Source organism: Entelurus aequoreus, linkage group LG14, assembly GCF_033978785.1.
Source record: "Entelurus aequoreus isolate RoL-2023_Sb linkage group LG14, RoL_Eaeq_v1.1, whole genome shotgun sequence".
Taxonomy (NCBI): Eukaryota; Metazoa; Chordata; class Actinopteri; order Syngnathiformes; family Syngnathidae; genus Entelurus; species Entelurus aequoreus.
Genome location: NC_084744.1, coordinates 56,885,526 through 56,902,503, shown reverse-complemented (window position 1 = coordinate 56,902,503; position 16,978 = coordinate 56,885,526). Strand labels below are relative to the sequence as shown.

The window sequence follows — 16,978 nt, the reverse complement described above, 5'->3', positions numbered from 1 at the left end:
AAGTGTCGCTGACACACGGATGCTTGACAAAGACTCAGGTTTCACTAACTTATGGGTGCGACAGTGACTCAAGATTCACTGACTCACGGGTACTCAAAAAAGACTCAAGTTTCCTCGACTCACAAGTTCGCAAAGACTTAAGTGTCACTGACTCGCCGATGCTTGACAAAGACTCAGATGTCACTAACTTATGGGTGCGACGAAGACTCAAGTTTCACTGACCGTCAGGCACTCGACAGAGACTCACATTTCTCTAACTTCCAGGTTGGCGAAGTTTTGAGTTTTACTGACTCAAGGGTACTTGACCAAGACTCGAGTTTCACTTACTCATCGGTTGACGGAGACCTGAGTTTCACTGACTCACGGGTACTCAAAAAAGACTCAAGTTTCCCCGACTCACAAGTTGGCAAAGACTTAAGTGTCACTGACACACGGATGCTTGACAAGGACTCAGGTTTCACTAACTTACGAGTGCGACGAAGACTCAAGTTTCACTAACTAATGGGTGCGACGAAGACTCAAGTTTTCCCCAGTCACAAGTTGGCAAATACTTAAGTGTCGCTGACACACGGATGTTTTACAAAGACTCAGGTTTCACTAACTTATGGGTGCGACGAAGACTCGAGCTTCACTGACTTACGAGTACTCAAAAAAGACTCAAGTGTCCCCCACTCACAAGTTGGCAAAGACTTAACTGTCACTGACTCACGGATGCTTGACAAAGACTCAGGTTTCACTAACTTATGGGTGTGACGAAGACTCAGGTGTCACTGACTGTCGGGCACTCGACAGAGACCTACATTTCTCTAACTTTCAGGTTGGCGAAGATTTGAGTTTTACTGACTCAAGGGTACTTGACCAAGACTCGAGTTTCACTCACTCATTGGTTAATGGAGACCTGAGTTACACTGACTCATGGATACTCAAAGAAGACTCAAGTTTCCCCGACTCACAAGTTGGCAAAGACTTGAATGTCACTGACACACAGATGCTTGACAAAGACTCAGGTTTCACTAACTAATGGGTGCGACGAAGACTCAAATATCACTGACTCACGGGTACTCAAAAAAGACTCAAGTTTCCCCGACTCACAAGTTGGCAAAGACTTAAGTGTCACTGACTCACGGATGCTTGACAAAGACTCAGGTTTCCTTAACTTCCAGGTTGGCGAAGATTTGAATTTTACTGACTCGAGGTTTCACTCACTCATTGGTTGATGGGAGACCTGAGTTACACTGACTCACGGGTACTCAAAAAAGACTCAAGTTTCCCCGACTCACAAGATGGCAAAGACTTAAGTGTCACTGAAAATGTTTCCAGTATGTACACATTTTTGTTGTTGTACAAAACACATATTATTCCTATGTGCATTGATAAAGTGTTACAATATATATATATATATATATACATGTGTGTATATATGTATATATATATATATATATATATATATATATATATATATATATATATATATATATATATATATATATATATATATATATATATATATATATATATATATGGGTTTTTGTTACTTTTTATACACGAATGTACCTTTGAAGAAAAAAAATAATAAATAAACAAAAAAATATACATATATTTATTTATTTAATTTAATTTATTTATTTATTTATTCAAAGGTACATTCGTGTACAAACAGTAACAAAAACCCATTGTGCTAAATCAGTATTCGCATGCTTGGTCTTCTTCCAGCGCCCATAATTCCAACTCCAGACCTTTTAAGGACGCGCGCATATCTCAAATTACGTGTAAACTGTTAGACCCAAGCGCGTTCTCGCGCGTGGAAAAAAAAAAGAAATGCGCGTGCACTCTTCCCCCTCCTCCTCCTCCTCCTCCGCAGTGCGCGCCCGTCCTCCTCTGCGCGCTCCTGGCTCTCGCCTGGATTAACTGCGGCGGGGCGGTGGAAGTCAAAAACTTTGCCCGATTTAGGCGCACAAGAGCCGGCTTTGGGGTTCAGAGAGCTTCGGCGCGCGTTTCTTCTGGATATTCTTTTTTTATTTGACTAGTTTTTCTTTTGCAGTTCAGCCATGGAGACGCTAAGAGGTCTCCTTGTGCTGCTGTGCGTCCTCCTGGCCGCAGCGCAAACGCAGATCCAAAGACCCAGGTCGGCGGGTAAGTTGAACTTTTTCTTTTATGACGATGGTTTTAATATTCTATACTCTAAGAAGTTATGTTGCACTGAAATGAGTCTAATTTTTTTAATGTAACATCATGCATGCTGATGTGACATTTCCTGAAAGCGGAGGTCCAGGTGCACACTGCAGAACCCTCGCATATTAGCCAGAGGATGACAAAAGCAAAAAAATTAAATTAAATTAAAATAAAATAAATATATATATATATAGTATTTTTATGAATACGTAGTCCAGTTTTGAGATCTGTTCGCATTATCAGAGGCAAGGCAGGCTAATACTTGGGACTCCAGGCCACCAGGGGGCACCCTTGAGCTGACCAACATTTGGTTGTGCTTTTGGATTTCACATTTCAATATTGACAGTTTTGCTTTTTACGTTTATTTTTTAAAATTACATTTCACTTTTTTATTTATTTATTTATTTTATCAGTGTCAGTGTTTCTCAACTTTTATTGTTGAGATGTGCGAGTACTGAATGAGTCGTTTTTTTGTACCGGTACTCGTTTCCGTCAACTCCTTTTGACAAAGACTCGAATTTCACTGACTCGAGATTTGACAAAGACTCGAGATTCACTGACTCTCTGGCACTATACAAAAACTTGGATTTCACTGAATCAAGTGTTGACGAAGTGTCGAGTTTCACTGACTCTCTGGTACTTGACAAAGACTCTGGTTACACTGCATCAAGGGTTAGCCAAGACTCGGGTTTACTGACTTGAGGGATTTTTGACAAAGACTTAAGTTTCACTGACTCGAGGTTTGACGAAGACCCAAGTTTCACTGACTCGATATTTGACAAAGTCTCAAATTTCACTGACTCTCCGGTACTAAACAAAAACTTGGGTTTCACTGAATCAAGATTTGATGGACTCGAGTTTCACTGACTCTCTGGTACTCGACAAAGACTCTGGTTTTCCTGTATCAAGGGTTGACCAAGACTCGAGTTTTACTAACCCAGGGATTCTCGACAACGACTTAAGTTTCACTGACTCGAGATTTGACAAGACTCAAGTTTCACTGACTCAAGATTTGACAAAGACTCAAGTTTCACTGACTCTCTGGTACTATACAAAGACTCTGGTTTCACTGCCTCAAGAGTTGACGAGACTCAAGTTTTACTGACTCAAGGTTTGACGAAGAGTCGAGTTTCACTGACTCTCTGGTACTCGACAAAGACTCTGGTTTTCCTGAAACAAGGGTTGACCAAGACTCGAGCTTTATTGACCCAGGGATTCTCAACAAAGACTTAAGTTTCACTGACTCTAGATTTAACAAAGACTCGAGTTTCACTGACTCTCTGGTACTATACAAAAATGTGGGTTTCACTGGGTGACAAAGACTCGAGTTTTACTGACCCAGAGATTCTCGACAAAGACTTGAGTTTCATTGACTCGAGATTTGACAAAGACTCGAGTTTCACTGACTAAGGGATTCTCCACAAAGACTTAAGTTTCACTGACTTGAGATTTGACAATGACTCGAGTTTCAGTGACTCGAGATTTGACAAAGACTCAAGTTTCACTGACTCTCTGGTACTATACAAAAACTCGGGTTTCACTGAATCAAGGGTTGACGAATACTCGAGTTTCACTGAATCAAGGGTTGACCAAGACTCGAGCTTTACTGACCCAGGGATTCTCGACAAAGACTTAAGTTTCACTGACTCGCGATTTGACAAAGACTCGAGTTTCACTGGCTCAAGATTTGACAAAGACTCAAGTTTCACTGGCTCAAGATTTGACAAAGACTCAAGTTTCACTGACTCTCTGGTACTATACAAAAACTCAGGTTTCACTGAATCAATGTTTGACGAAGACTCAAGTTTCACTGACTCTCTTGTAGTTTACAAAGACTCTGGTTGCACTGACTCTCTGGTACTCGACAAAGACTCTGGTTTAACTGAATCAAGGGTTGACCAAGACTCGAGCTTTACTGACCCAGGGATTCTCGACAAAGACTTAAGTTTCACTGACTCGAGATTTGACAAAGACTCGAGTTTTACTAACTCAAGGTTTGACGAAGACTTCGAGTTTCACTGACTCTCTGGTACTCGACAAAGACTCTGGTTTCACCGAATCAATGGTTGACCAAGACTCGAGTTTACTGACTCAGGGATTTTCGGCAAAGACTTGATTTTTACTAAAAACCTCTGCATTGTTTTTAATGATTATTCAGGCCTACTACGCTACTGTATTGTAATGTTGGTCATTAAGGTGGTACATGGAGAGCTAAGTGTTTTCTGAGGTGGTACATGATGTAGAATGCCCTCTGAGTGTGATGAAGAATAAAACTCTGATGATTAGTCAAGCAGATAGAAGATGGCTCTGTGTGCTAATGAAAAACAGCGACATAGCCAGTGGTGTTTCCAGCATTAACCTCCTTTTTGACGCCTGTGTGCTCATACATACTGCACATGCCAGATGTCTAATTTATGATTGTCTCTCATCGGTTTGGTTTGATCTACTTGTGGGTGGGGGGGAGCAACGGGCATTGAGCAGCCCATCCGGAGAGTACTCACTTTTTCCACATTTTTCTTATGCTACAGCCTAATTCCAAAATGGAATACAATCACTTTAGTCCTCAACATTCTACTCACAATACCCCATAATGACAGTGTTTTATTTTTATTTTGCATGTTTTATTGCAAATTAGGCAAAAATAAATAATGTGTTGACTTTGTCATCATGGGGTATTGTGAGTAGAATTTACTACTTAAGTCTTTGTCGAGAATCCCTGGGTCAGTAAAGCTCGAGTCTTGGTCAAACCTTGATTCAGTAAAACCAGAGTCTTTGTCGAGTAGCAGAGAGTCAATGAAACTTGAGTCTTCGTCAAACCTCGAGTCAGTAAAACTTGAGTCTTAGTCAACCCTTGACTCAGCAAAACCCAAGTTTTTGTATAGTACCAGAGAGTCAGTGAAACTCTGGTCTTTGTCAGAGCTTGAGTCAGTGAAACTCGAGAAACTTGGGGTTTCACTGAATCAAAGACTCAAGTTTCACTGACTCAAGGTTTGATGAAGACTCGAGTTTCACTGACTCTCTGGTATTCGACAAAGACTCTGGTTTTCCTGTATCAAGGGTTGACCAAGACTCGAGTTTTACTAACCCGGGGATTCTCGACAAAGACTTAAGTTTCACTCACTCAAGATTTGACAAAGACCCGAGTTTCTCTGACTCAAGATTTGACAAAGACTCTAGTTTCACTGACTCTCTGGTACTATACAAAAACTCGGGTTTTACTGAATCAAAGGTTGACGAAGACTCAAATTTTACTGACTCGAGGTTTGATGAAGACTCGAGTTTCACTGACTCTCTGGTACTATACAAAAACTCGGTTTTCACTGAATCAAGGGTTGACGAAGACTCAAGTTTCACTGGCTCAAGATTTGACAAAAACTTGAGTTTCACTGACTCTCTAGTACTCGACAAAGACTCTAGTTTTGCTGAATCAAGGGTTGACCAAGACTTGAGTTTTACTGACCCAGAGATTCTCGACAAAGACTTAAGTTTCACTGACTCGAGATTTGACAAAGACTCAAGTTTCACTGAATCAAGGGTTGACCAAGACTCGAGTTTTACTGCCGAAGGGATTCTCGACAAAGACTTAAGTTTCACTGACTCGAGATTTGACAAAGACTCGAGTTTCACTGACTCTCTGGTACTATACCAAAACTTGAGTTTCACTGAATCAAGGGTTGACGAAGACTCAAGTTTTACTGACTCGAGGTTTGATGAAGACTCGAGTTTCACTGACTCTCTGGTACTATACAAAAACTCAGGTTTCACTGAATCAAGGGTTGACGAAGACTCAAGTTTCACTGGCTCAAGATTTGACAAAAACTCAATTTTCACTGACTCTCTGGTACTATACAAAAACTCTGGTTTTACTGACTTGAGGTTTGACGAAGACTCGAGTTTCACTGACTCTCTAGTACTTGACAAAGACTCTGGTTTTACTGAATCAAGGGTTGACCAAGACTTGAGTTTTACTGACCCAGAGATTCTCGACAAAGACTTAAGTTTCACTGACTGGAGATTTGACAGAGACTCAAGTTTCACTGAATCAAGGGTTGACCAAGACTCGAGTTTTACTGCCGAAGGGATTCTCGACAAAGACTTACGTTTCACTGACTTGAAATTTGACAAAGACTCGAGTTTCACTGACTGTCCGATACTATACAAAAACGCGGGTTTTCCTGAATCACATTTTTCACTGCCTTTCGCACTTTGTGTGTAATCTGTTTACTAAAATGTCATGGTTTATGTTTGTCCTGTGAACAGAGTGTCCCGTTGACCTTTTCTTCGTGCTGGATACATCCGAGAGCGTGGCCCTCAGACAAAAACCTCCCAACTTTTACATCGACCAGATCAAGGAATTCACCAAGCGCTTCGTCGATGAGCTGAAAGACATGTAAGAACCGCACTTCTACCGGACGCCATTTTTTTTCAAATTAAAGTACTATCATCTTTTTTCCATCCAGGCGCCACCAATGTGACCGCTACCTGACGTGGAACTCTGGAGCGCTGCACTACAGTGACGACGTCATCTTGGTGCGAGAGCTGAGTGAATTGAGCACTGATCGCCAGGCCCTGAAGAACGACATTGACACCATCAAATACATCGGCAAAGGAACCTACACCGACTGCGCCATCAAGAGGGGTCTTGCTGAGCTGCTCGTCGCGTAATAATAATAATCATTTTACACCAGTGTTTCTTAACCATAGGGCCCATTGTTGAGAGGGCCGCAAAAAATATTTATTTCTCAGCTGTACTCAGGTGTAATACCCTTTTCCACCACTTGTGGCAGTAATGATAATCTCAAACAAACAGAAGAAGTCTGGAGCTAAAGTCATAAAGAACTTTCTTCAGCGCAAAAATTAAGACTAAAGTAGTGAAGATGTATTTTCATTTGCACTGACATTTTATTGACAGTTTATTTACCAAACATATAAATTATTATTAATTTAGTTTGAATTTATTTATTATAGCACTGCGTAATTGTATGAATATTTATTTCTCAACAGCGTAATAATAATCATTGTTAAGAGGCCACCAAAAATATAAGTTTCTCAGCGGTGGTCCGTATGGGCCGCGGTGGCACTCGGGTGTAATACACTTTTGCACCACTTGTGGCAGTAATGATAATCTCAAACAAACAGAAGAAGTCTGGAGCCAAAGTCATAAAGAAATTTATTGAGTGCAAAGATTAAGACTAAAGTAGTGAAGATGTATTTTCATTTGCACTTACATTTTATTGACAGTTTATTTACGAAACATATATATATATATATATATATATATATATATATATATATATATATGTGTATGTTAAAAAAATAAATAGTCATGCAATTACGCAGTGCTAGAATAAATAAATTAAAACTAAATTAATAATAATACATATATATATATGTATTATTTAGTTTTAATTCATTTTAGCATTGCGTAATTGCATGACTATTTATTTTTTTAACATATATACTAAATTAATAATATATATATATATATTATTAATTTAATTTAAATTTATTTATTATAGCACTGCGTAATTGTATGAATATTTATTTTTTAACAGTGTAATAATCATTTACACCAGTGTTTCTTAACCATTGTTAAGGGGCCACCAAAAATATACGTTTCTCAGCGATGGTCCGTATGGGCTCAGCGGCACTCAGGTGTAATACACTTTTCCACCACTTGTGGCAGTAATGATAATCTCAAACAAACAGAAGAAGTCGAGAGCGAAAGTCAAATAAATTTATTGAGTGCAAAAATTATGACTAAAGTAGTGAAGAAGTATTTTCATCAGCACTTACATTTTAGTAACAGTTTATTTACCGAACATATATATTATTATTAATTTAGTTGGAATTTATTTATTGCAGCACTGCGTAATTGTATGAATATTTATTTTTTAACAGTGTAATAATCATTTACACCAGTGTTTCTTAACCATTGATAAGGGCCCACCAAAAATATACGTTTCTCAGCGATGGTCCGTAGGGCCCATTGTTGAGAGGGCCGCAAAAAATATTTATTTCTCAGCTGTACTCAGGTGTAATACCCTTTTCCACCACTTGTGGCAGTAATGATAATCTCAAACAAACAGAAGAAGTCTGGAGCTAAAGTCATAAAGAACTTTCTTCAGCGCAAAAATTAAGACTAAAGTAGTGAAGATGTATTTTCATTTGCACTGACATTTTATTGACAGTTTATTTACCAAACATATAAATTATTATTAATTTAGTTTGAATTTATTTATTATAGCACTGCGTAATTGTATGAATATTTATTTCTCAACAGCGTAATAATAATCATTGTTAAGAGGCCACCAAAAATATAAGTTTCTCAGCGGTGGTCCGTATGGGCCGCGGTGGCACTCGGGTGTAATACACTTTTGCACCACTTGTGGCAGTAATGATAATCTCAAACAAACAGAAGAAGTCTGGAGCCAAAGTCATAAAGAAATTTATTGAGTGCAAAGATTAAGACTAAAGTAGTGAAGATGTATTTTCATTTGCACTTACATTTTATTGACAGTTTATTTACGAAACATATATATATATATATATATATATATATATATATATATATATATATATATATGTGTATGTTAAAAAAATAAATAGTCATGCAATTACGCAGTGCTAGAATAAATAAATTAAAACTAAATTAATAATAATACATATATATATATGTATTATTTAGTTTTAATTCATTTTAGCATTGCGTAATTGCATGACTATTTATTTTTTTAACATATATACTAAATTAATAATATATATATATATATTATTAATTTAATTTAAATTTATTTATTATAGCACTGCGTAATTGTATGAATATTTATTTTTTAACAGTGTAATAATCATTTACACCAGTGTTTCTTAACCATTGTTAAGGGGCCACCAAAAATATACGTTTCTCAGCGATGGTCCGTATGGGCTCAGCGGCACTCAGGTGTAATACACTTTTCCACCACTTGTGGCAGTAATGATAATCTCAAACAAACAGAAGAAGTCGAGAGCGAAAGTCAAATAAATTTATTGAGTGCAAAAATTATGACTAAAGTAGTGAAGAAGTATTTTCATCAGCACTTACATTTTAGTAACAGTTTATTTACCGAACATATATATTATTATTAATTTAGTTGGAATTTATTTATTGCAGCACTGCGTAATTGTATGAATATTTATTTTTTAACAGTGTAATAATCATTTACACCAGTGTTTCTTAACCATTGATAAGGGCCCACCAAAAATATACGTTTCTCAGCGATGGTCCGTATGGGCTGCAGCGGCACTCGGGTGTAATACACTTTTCCACCACTTGTGGCAGTAATGATAATCTCAAACAAACAGAAGAAGTCCAGAGCGAAAGTCAAAAAGAAAACTATCGAGCGCAAAAATTGAGACTAAAGTAGATGTATTTTCATTTGCACTTACATTTTATTGACATTTTATTTACGAAACATTTATATATATATATATATATATATATATATATATTATTAATTTAGTTAGAATGTATTTATTTTAGCACTGCGTAATTGTATGAATATTTATTTTTCAACATTTTTTATGAGTCCCTTCTTTTGCAGTATATTTGACTGGTTTTATTTTTATAATCAGCCTGACCTAAGCCTTGCTAATAATATTTGTGATTAACGCGTGCTTTCATATCACTTGACAAGGTTTAACCTGTTATCATTTTTTAATATGATTAAAATCAAGACTAGGATCACTAATTCCGTGTTATCAAGTAAGTAGTGGAAAGTTGGGCCCATTGGTAGAAATAAATGGCTAATCATCCCTAAATTACACTTTAGTCATTTTCCGTGTTTTGTTTTGTTTTGTTTTGACTGCATGTTTGTGCACACAGGGGCTCACACTACCATGAGAACAAGTACATCGTAGTGGTGACCGACGGCCATCCCATTACTGGCTACAAGGAGCCATGTGGAGGCGTGCAGGAGGCCGCCAACGAGGCCAGGATGCACGGCGTGAAGGTGTTCGCTGTCGCCATCTCGCCTGATCAAGAGGTACAAGCTCCCGGGTCTTCTATATCTGTGACTCGCCTCATTTGCGATCAAATAACCTCTTACTTAATATGCACTGTGAACCGGGGTATCCTTTTCATGTTTTCCCTGTTCCTCTGTGTCCAAATTAGGGTAATTGGAGACTCTAAATCAGTGGTTCTTAACCTTATTGGATGTACTGAACCCCACCAGTTTCATATGCGCATTCACCGAACCCTTCTTTAGTGAAAAATAAAATGTTTTTTTCTTAATTTAGTCTTAATTTGTAAATATTAATCATGAAATGATGTTATTATATTAAAGAAATTCTAATAAAGATATATTTTACAAACAGAAAGTTACAGGAATGTACACATGATCCCATGTTTGCATCTCATTGTGCAACATGTGAATGTTTTAGTGGGAACTAAAAGAAGTTTTTATTTACACGATGAGTCGGGTGTGTCTTGACCTCCGCGGCGGAGGCTCCGTGGAACCCCTGAGGCCGACTCACCGAACCCCTAGGGTTTGATCGAACCCAGGTTAAGAACCAGTGCTCTAAATCAAGTCTATTCTAATGGCGGCCCAGTGCCAAATTCCAGTCCAGTTTCAAAACTTGGGAGGCAAACATTTTTGCAGCAAATTTCTATAAACACTAAAGTGCTCTTTTTGTATAGAGCAGTGTTTATTAACCATTGTTGGGCCCCTTGAGAGCCACCAAAAAATATCTGTTTTTTAACTGTGGTCTGTATGGTATGGGCCTCAGCGGTACTCATGTGTAGTACACTTTTCCACCACATGTGGCAGTAATGACACTCTCAAACAGAAGTCTGGAGCTAAAGTCATAAAAATGTTTCTTAAGCGCAAAAATTATGACGAAAGTAGTGCAGCTGTATTTTCATTTGCACTTCCATTTTATTTACAGTTTATTTAAGAAACATATTTATTCATTTAGGTTATTTATTTTAGCACATTTACTTTTCGTCAATTATTTTTGAGTTCCTACTTATTTTTCTAATCAGCCTGACTAAAATATAAATATACATAAACCTAAGGTTTATGTGTTAAATAAATTATGATTTTTGTAATCAACACATGGTTTCATATCATTTGACAAATTCATGTAATTGGTAAGTAGGTTAGTTATAAGTATTCAATACCATTAAAATCAAGAGTAGTGTCAATGTAATATTTGAATTTTTTATGAATTCTAGGTAGTTTGTTAGTCTAAAAACAGTGTAAAAAGAGTTATTTGTTGTAATTTGATCTATATTTCTTTCTTTTTTCGTTTTCTTTAATGTTAATAAGGATACCATGTTGTGCAGAGGTGTACTTACAACAAACAGAGGGCTAAAAATGTCTCAAACAAGATAATAGAGGAGTGGTCCACAACAGCTAGCACGTCCTCCAGACTGGTATCTCTGCAGGGATTATCCGTGGCCATCCAGTAAACTCTCTTTGCAGGACAGGGGGGAGAAGCGGCAGGTCAACTGTTTTGTACAAGATTTGTGTCTGTTGAAACATTTGTCCATTTATCTAGAACACAGGTGTCAAACTCAAGGCCCCGCGGGGCCAGATCTGGCCCTCCACGTCATTTTATATGGCCCGCAAAAGCCTAGAAATAATATGTAAATAAATACCTTATATTTTATTTCTTTAATTTCTTATTTTCTTACTTTTTTCTAGTTTGACAGGGCAAAAAATGTGTGTCCAATATTGCAAGAAATATTATATTATCTAACTTTTTTGGTCAAAAATCCAAATAAATACTTAAATATCTGCTTAACTTATCATTTCGAAGCAAGTTATCCATCAAATTGTACACTATAAAAATGACCAATAGATTTTAGTGTAAAATTTAGGGCGTTTTTTGCTAATAAGTTGGAAAAAAACGAGCAATGTTTGTTTTTTACAGTAAAATTAGGTCGACTGAGCTGTCAGTTTTTTGTTGTTGTTTTTAATGTAAAATCCACGGTTGATGATTTTATGGTACCACATTTTATTGTGGTAAAAAAATTGCCAAAATAAAATTAAACAGCGGCACTGTATTTCTATTTATAGTAATATGTTGTAAAAAAAAAGAAGAATTATAATAAAAAAAACAACCATATATTTTACAGTAAAAGGCTGACAGTTTTTTTCTGTAAAAAAGTGGTAAAATACACAGATTTTTTTTACTCTTTACGTTAAATTTTTTTATTTATTTATAGGAAAATTAATTAATTATTTACTGTTACAAGGGGCCCTCCAATGGCAGCCATGACTGCGGTGTGGCCCTCAATGAATACAACCCCTGATCTAGAAGAACTCTTATGATAGATTGAGAGTTTAGTTCCTCCGTGATCTAAGTCATCACACAATACTTTTCTTTGTTTTTTATTCATACGAACTAAAAAAAAAGGCCTTACCAAAACTCTCTGTGTTAAAGAATTGTCTTTTTAGGATAGATAATAGCCTTTAATAAACTATACATAGTATGTATAGTTTATAATTTCACATACATGAGATCTGATGTATGCATTTTCTTTACATCTAAGAGAAAGTAAAAATGTGTGTTTTCTATTAGGATACCAGACTTTCCATCATCGCTACAGACCAGAACTACAGGCAGAACTTCACTGCTGCAGATGACTCCAGATCCACCAAGATGGGAACCATTCGGACCATCATCGACATGATCGTACGTGTCACTCTTTTGTTTTCATCATTCCCTCAATTTTACTTGCGGGTCTAATTTGCTCTTTCTCTTGCTCTTTTTCCAGACAAACGAGACCAAGGACGTGGTAAGTCTTGTTCATCACTCATCATATCATCCACAGTTCTATTCAGAAGTTTACATACACTCAGAACGAGCTTGAGTATCTTATTCCTTTTTGTTACTTAATGATTTATTTCAATCAATCAACCAAAGCTTATTTATATAGCCCTAAATCACAAGTGTCTCAAAGGGCTGCACAAGCCACAATGATTTGAATAATGTTTTTTCCGGAATGGGGGGGTGGAGCTAAATCTAATCCAGTCCTTTTGTAATAGGGGGCGTGTGACCCTGGGGAACATGCTTTATCAGTATCATGCTTCAAACCCATGCTCATTGTAGATTAGATAAATTTAAAAAATGTCAGCATAAATGGTTTCATTCATTCTTGTTTTGTAGGTTAAAGTGTTTTTATTGTGCTCCAAAGTGTCAGGTTCAAACACAGATGACATCTATTAAACAGGCAAGAAGCAAGGAATTAAACAGAGACATGATTCAATTTAGCTCAGTGAGGAGAACACGCGTACACCTGTACCCTTGTACAGTGTCGTCCCACGCTCTGACGAAAGGTCGCACGCCTCGTCTTTTATTTGGACTTTCCCTGATTGCATTGCAACAGACGTTTCCAAAGGGAGGGGGGTCGTAAACAGCCGTCGCCCTTGGTCACAAAACAGTTCAAAGAAAAGATGCCTGGAGCTTGCGTCAGGTCCTGCTTCCTCTCCACTTTGTAGATCTCGGGGCAAGACAAGATCTTCCTGTGGATTGCAATAGATCAAAGAAACCGACACCTTCATGTCGCTTCCCATCCTACACAGTGGAGTTTTACAAGCCTTCTGCTTTTGTCTGCTTGCCGGGAACTCATGGAAACACAGTTTTGTGATAACTTAGATACAATTATTATGACACTAAGTTATTGTTGCTAAACTTTATGATTTATTATTTGAGTTTATTAAATTGTATTTTTCAGTATAAAATGGTTCAAGGTGGTCCGAAAAATGTTTATAGTTCAAATAAAGGGTATATTTTTTTAAATTTCAGAAAAATATTTTCTGTTACAGACTTAAAAACAGTGTTAATAAAGTTATTCTTTGTTGTAAGTTGACCTACAGTCGTGGTCAAAAGTTTACATACACTTGTAAAGAACATCATGTCATGGCTGTCTTGAGTTTCCAATCATTTCTACAACTCTTATTTTTTTGTGATAGAGTGATTGGAGCACATACTTGTTGGTCACAAAAAAAACATTCATGAAGTTTGGTTGTTTTATGAATTTATTATGGGTCTACTGAAAATGTGACTGGGTCAAAAGTATACATACAGCAATATTAATATTTGCTTACATGTCCCTTGGCAAGTTTCACTGCAATAAGGCGCTTTTGGTAGCCATCCACAAGCTTCTGCTTGAATTTTTGACCACTCCTCTTGACAAAATTGGTGCAGTTCAGCTAAATGTGTGGGTTTTCTGACATGGACTTGTTTCTTCAGCATTGTCCACACCTTTAAGTCAGGACTTTGGGAAGGCCATTCTAAAACCTTAACTCCAAAACCAAATATGCATTATGTCTAAAAATGCTGGTAATATTGTATCTATGTGAGTTTTACTAGAATCAGGCGTTTTGGTAAGGATTACAAATACAAAAATTAGGTTTTACTCATAATGACAGTATAACTGCCACACTCAATATGACTGTTATTTAAACATAACTCCTAAACCACACATGTAAAAATGGCTAATAATGCCTGAAATAATGCATCCTTGTGAATTTTACTTGAAACATATGCTTTTTTAAGGCTTGCAAACACAAGAAGTAATTTTTTACTCAATATGACCCTTCATTCTAGCCTGATTTAGCCATTCCCTTACCACTTTTGACGTGTGTTTGGGGTCATTGTCCTGTTTTAACACCCAACTGCGCCCAAGACCCAACCTCCGGGCTGATGACTTTAGCTTGTCCTGAAGAATTTGGAGGTAATCCTCCTTTTTCATTGTCCCATTTAAAGCACCAGTTCCATTGGCAGCAAAACAGGCCCAGACCATAATACTACCACCACCATGCTTGGCGGTAGGCATGGTGTTCCTGGGATTAAAGGCCTCACATTTTCTCCTCCAAACATATTGCTGGGTATTGTGGCCATACGTATACTTTTGACCCGGCAGATTTGGTCACATTTTCAGTAGACCCATAATAAATTCATAAAAGAACCAAACTTCATAATATTATAAACTTTTTATAATATGTCCAGGTTAATAGACCAGTATCCAAGTGTGTGACTCTTAAAGTGACACGTCGCAAAGTTTGATGGCCACTGGCAGGAATGACCCTCTTATTTATAACAATACTAGCAAATTATACAAGGTGTTATTGTGTTGACTTTAACTTTACTTTAAGTATCTTGGATCAGGACTCGAAATCAAATCGGATCTGAGGCAAAACAAATCGTACCGCGATCAGAGGCCAAAAATGTTGATCGGGACATCTCTAATTGTTACTATTATTATTATTTTCCAGGGTTTCCCACACATTCATTTATTTGTGGCGGCCCGCCACGAAAGAATTACGTCCGCCACAAATTAAAAATATATATATATATTTTTTTGTCCTCTCCAGCTTTTCAGGCAAATCATATAGTTGATGTAGATGCCCATATCGGCTGTTCAGATTTACTTTACAAAAGAGAAGTGTAGGATACTTCTCTTGTTGCCTTTTTTGTATTTGTCTTTATTAAATGTATTTATATTAGAAACACAACATGTGTATATAACAAAGGGTGCAAAGTCTGCAGGCAGTAGGAAACACATGGTTAAGTGTAGGGAGTAAAAATGATGGCAGTCTAAAGTTCAAGATTTTTGGAGCTCTTTGTTCAGTGGATCAGATGTTTGATGAAGCTCTGTGTCTATCTACCACCACTACTGTTTTCTGTTTATTTGTTACTGACTGTGGCAGGACACCTCTGCCTCTGTTTCACTTTATGTTGCTGGTAAATAATATGGTTGTAGTAGTAGGCTAAAGTTAAATTATTTAGTAGGCACTAATTAAAGGGGCAGAGCTTTGAGACATTTTAGCTTTTATATTTTATAAGATATATTTTTTGTAAGAACCACAATTAATAAATATATTTCAGTGAATAACTTATTGTTCAAATCTGTATATAAATATGTACATAAAGTGTTGTAATTATATTGTAAAATGGATGGATGGAAGTTTAAAACAAAACTGTTATTATTAATTAGTAAGTATACATTTTTTGAGCCTTTTTAGAGAAAATCAAATCATTGTAGTAAATTATGCAAATTACTCAATGATGTCATGGTGACCACGCCCATAGCCACGCCCCCACCGCCACAGGTATCTTGGCAGTTTATGGGAAACACTGTTTTCTAATTGCCAGTAGCAAGCTTCTATTGTATAACCCCTCTCATCCCCCCAAAAATAACATTTATTCCCCATGATGAGTGTATGGAAACATCTAAGCGTAACTGTACAAGGTAGCTTGACTATACAAATGCTAACACAAAAAGGTGCTATGTTGCTAACCTCTATTTTTATTTGTTCTTCTTCTTTTCAGTGCTGTTCCTTTGACTGCAATGTAAGTAATCGCTTTTATATTAAAAAATGGTGATGTTTTTTTGTTGTTGTGAGAACTATCATCCCTTGTTTGTTGTTCTTGGTTGGCTTCAGGCTCCAGGAGGCCCGAAAGGACCAACCGGAGACCTCGGTGGCAAGGTATGATATTACGAGACGGTGTTGATTATAGGACTTTACAATCAAACTAAATAAAAAAAAACACAATACCATAACCCTTTTCTTTCCCATTTTAAACATTTATCTGTGTAATCTGCACAGGGAGAAACTGGCAGGCCTGGAATGCCCGGAGAGAAAGGAGATATTGGTAACATGGTAGGTGGAACTTCAATCTCCGACTTGGAATCCATCCATTTTCTACAGCTTGTCCCTTTCGGGGTGGAATATTGGTAATAATAACGCTTCTTTGTCGCCGTGTTACAGGGCAGCGTCGGAGACCCGGGTCCTGTTGGGTACAGCGGAATGAAGGT

General features: G+C 37.1%; 1 protein-coding gene across 1 annotated transcript in view; it reads left to right on the top strand.

The window, feature by feature from the left end:
- The first annotated feature begins 1,863 nt into the window (after window positions 1–1,863).
- The window catches only part of col6a1 (collagen, type VI, alpha 1), an 89,411-nt gene continuing 74,296 nt past the window's right edge, over window positions 1,864–16,978 (top strand). The window contains exons 1-10 of the mRNA XM_062070287.1: window positions 1,864–2,133; window positions 6,433–6,562; window positions 6,633–6,833; window positions 10,034–10,193; window positions 12,736–12,849; window positions 12,932–12,952; window positions 16,492–16,512; window positions 16,605–16,649; window positions 16,770–16,823; window positions 16,932–16,976. Of these exons, the coding sequence (XP_061926271.1) occupies window positions 2,049–2,133; window positions 6,433–6,562; window positions 6,633–6,833; window positions 10,034–10,193; window positions 12,736–12,849; window positions 12,932–12,952; window positions 16,492–16,512; window positions 16,605–16,649; window positions 16,770–16,823; window positions 16,932–16,976 (876 nt within the window). The 5' untranslated portion in view covers window positions 1,864–2,048. The remainder of the gene's footprint in view (window positions 2,134–6,432; window positions 6,563–6,632; window positions 6,834–10,033; window positions 10,194–12,735; window positions 12,850–12,931; window positions 12,953–16,491; window positions 16,513–16,604; window positions 16,650–16,769; window positions 16,824–16,931; window positions 16,977–16,978) is intronic.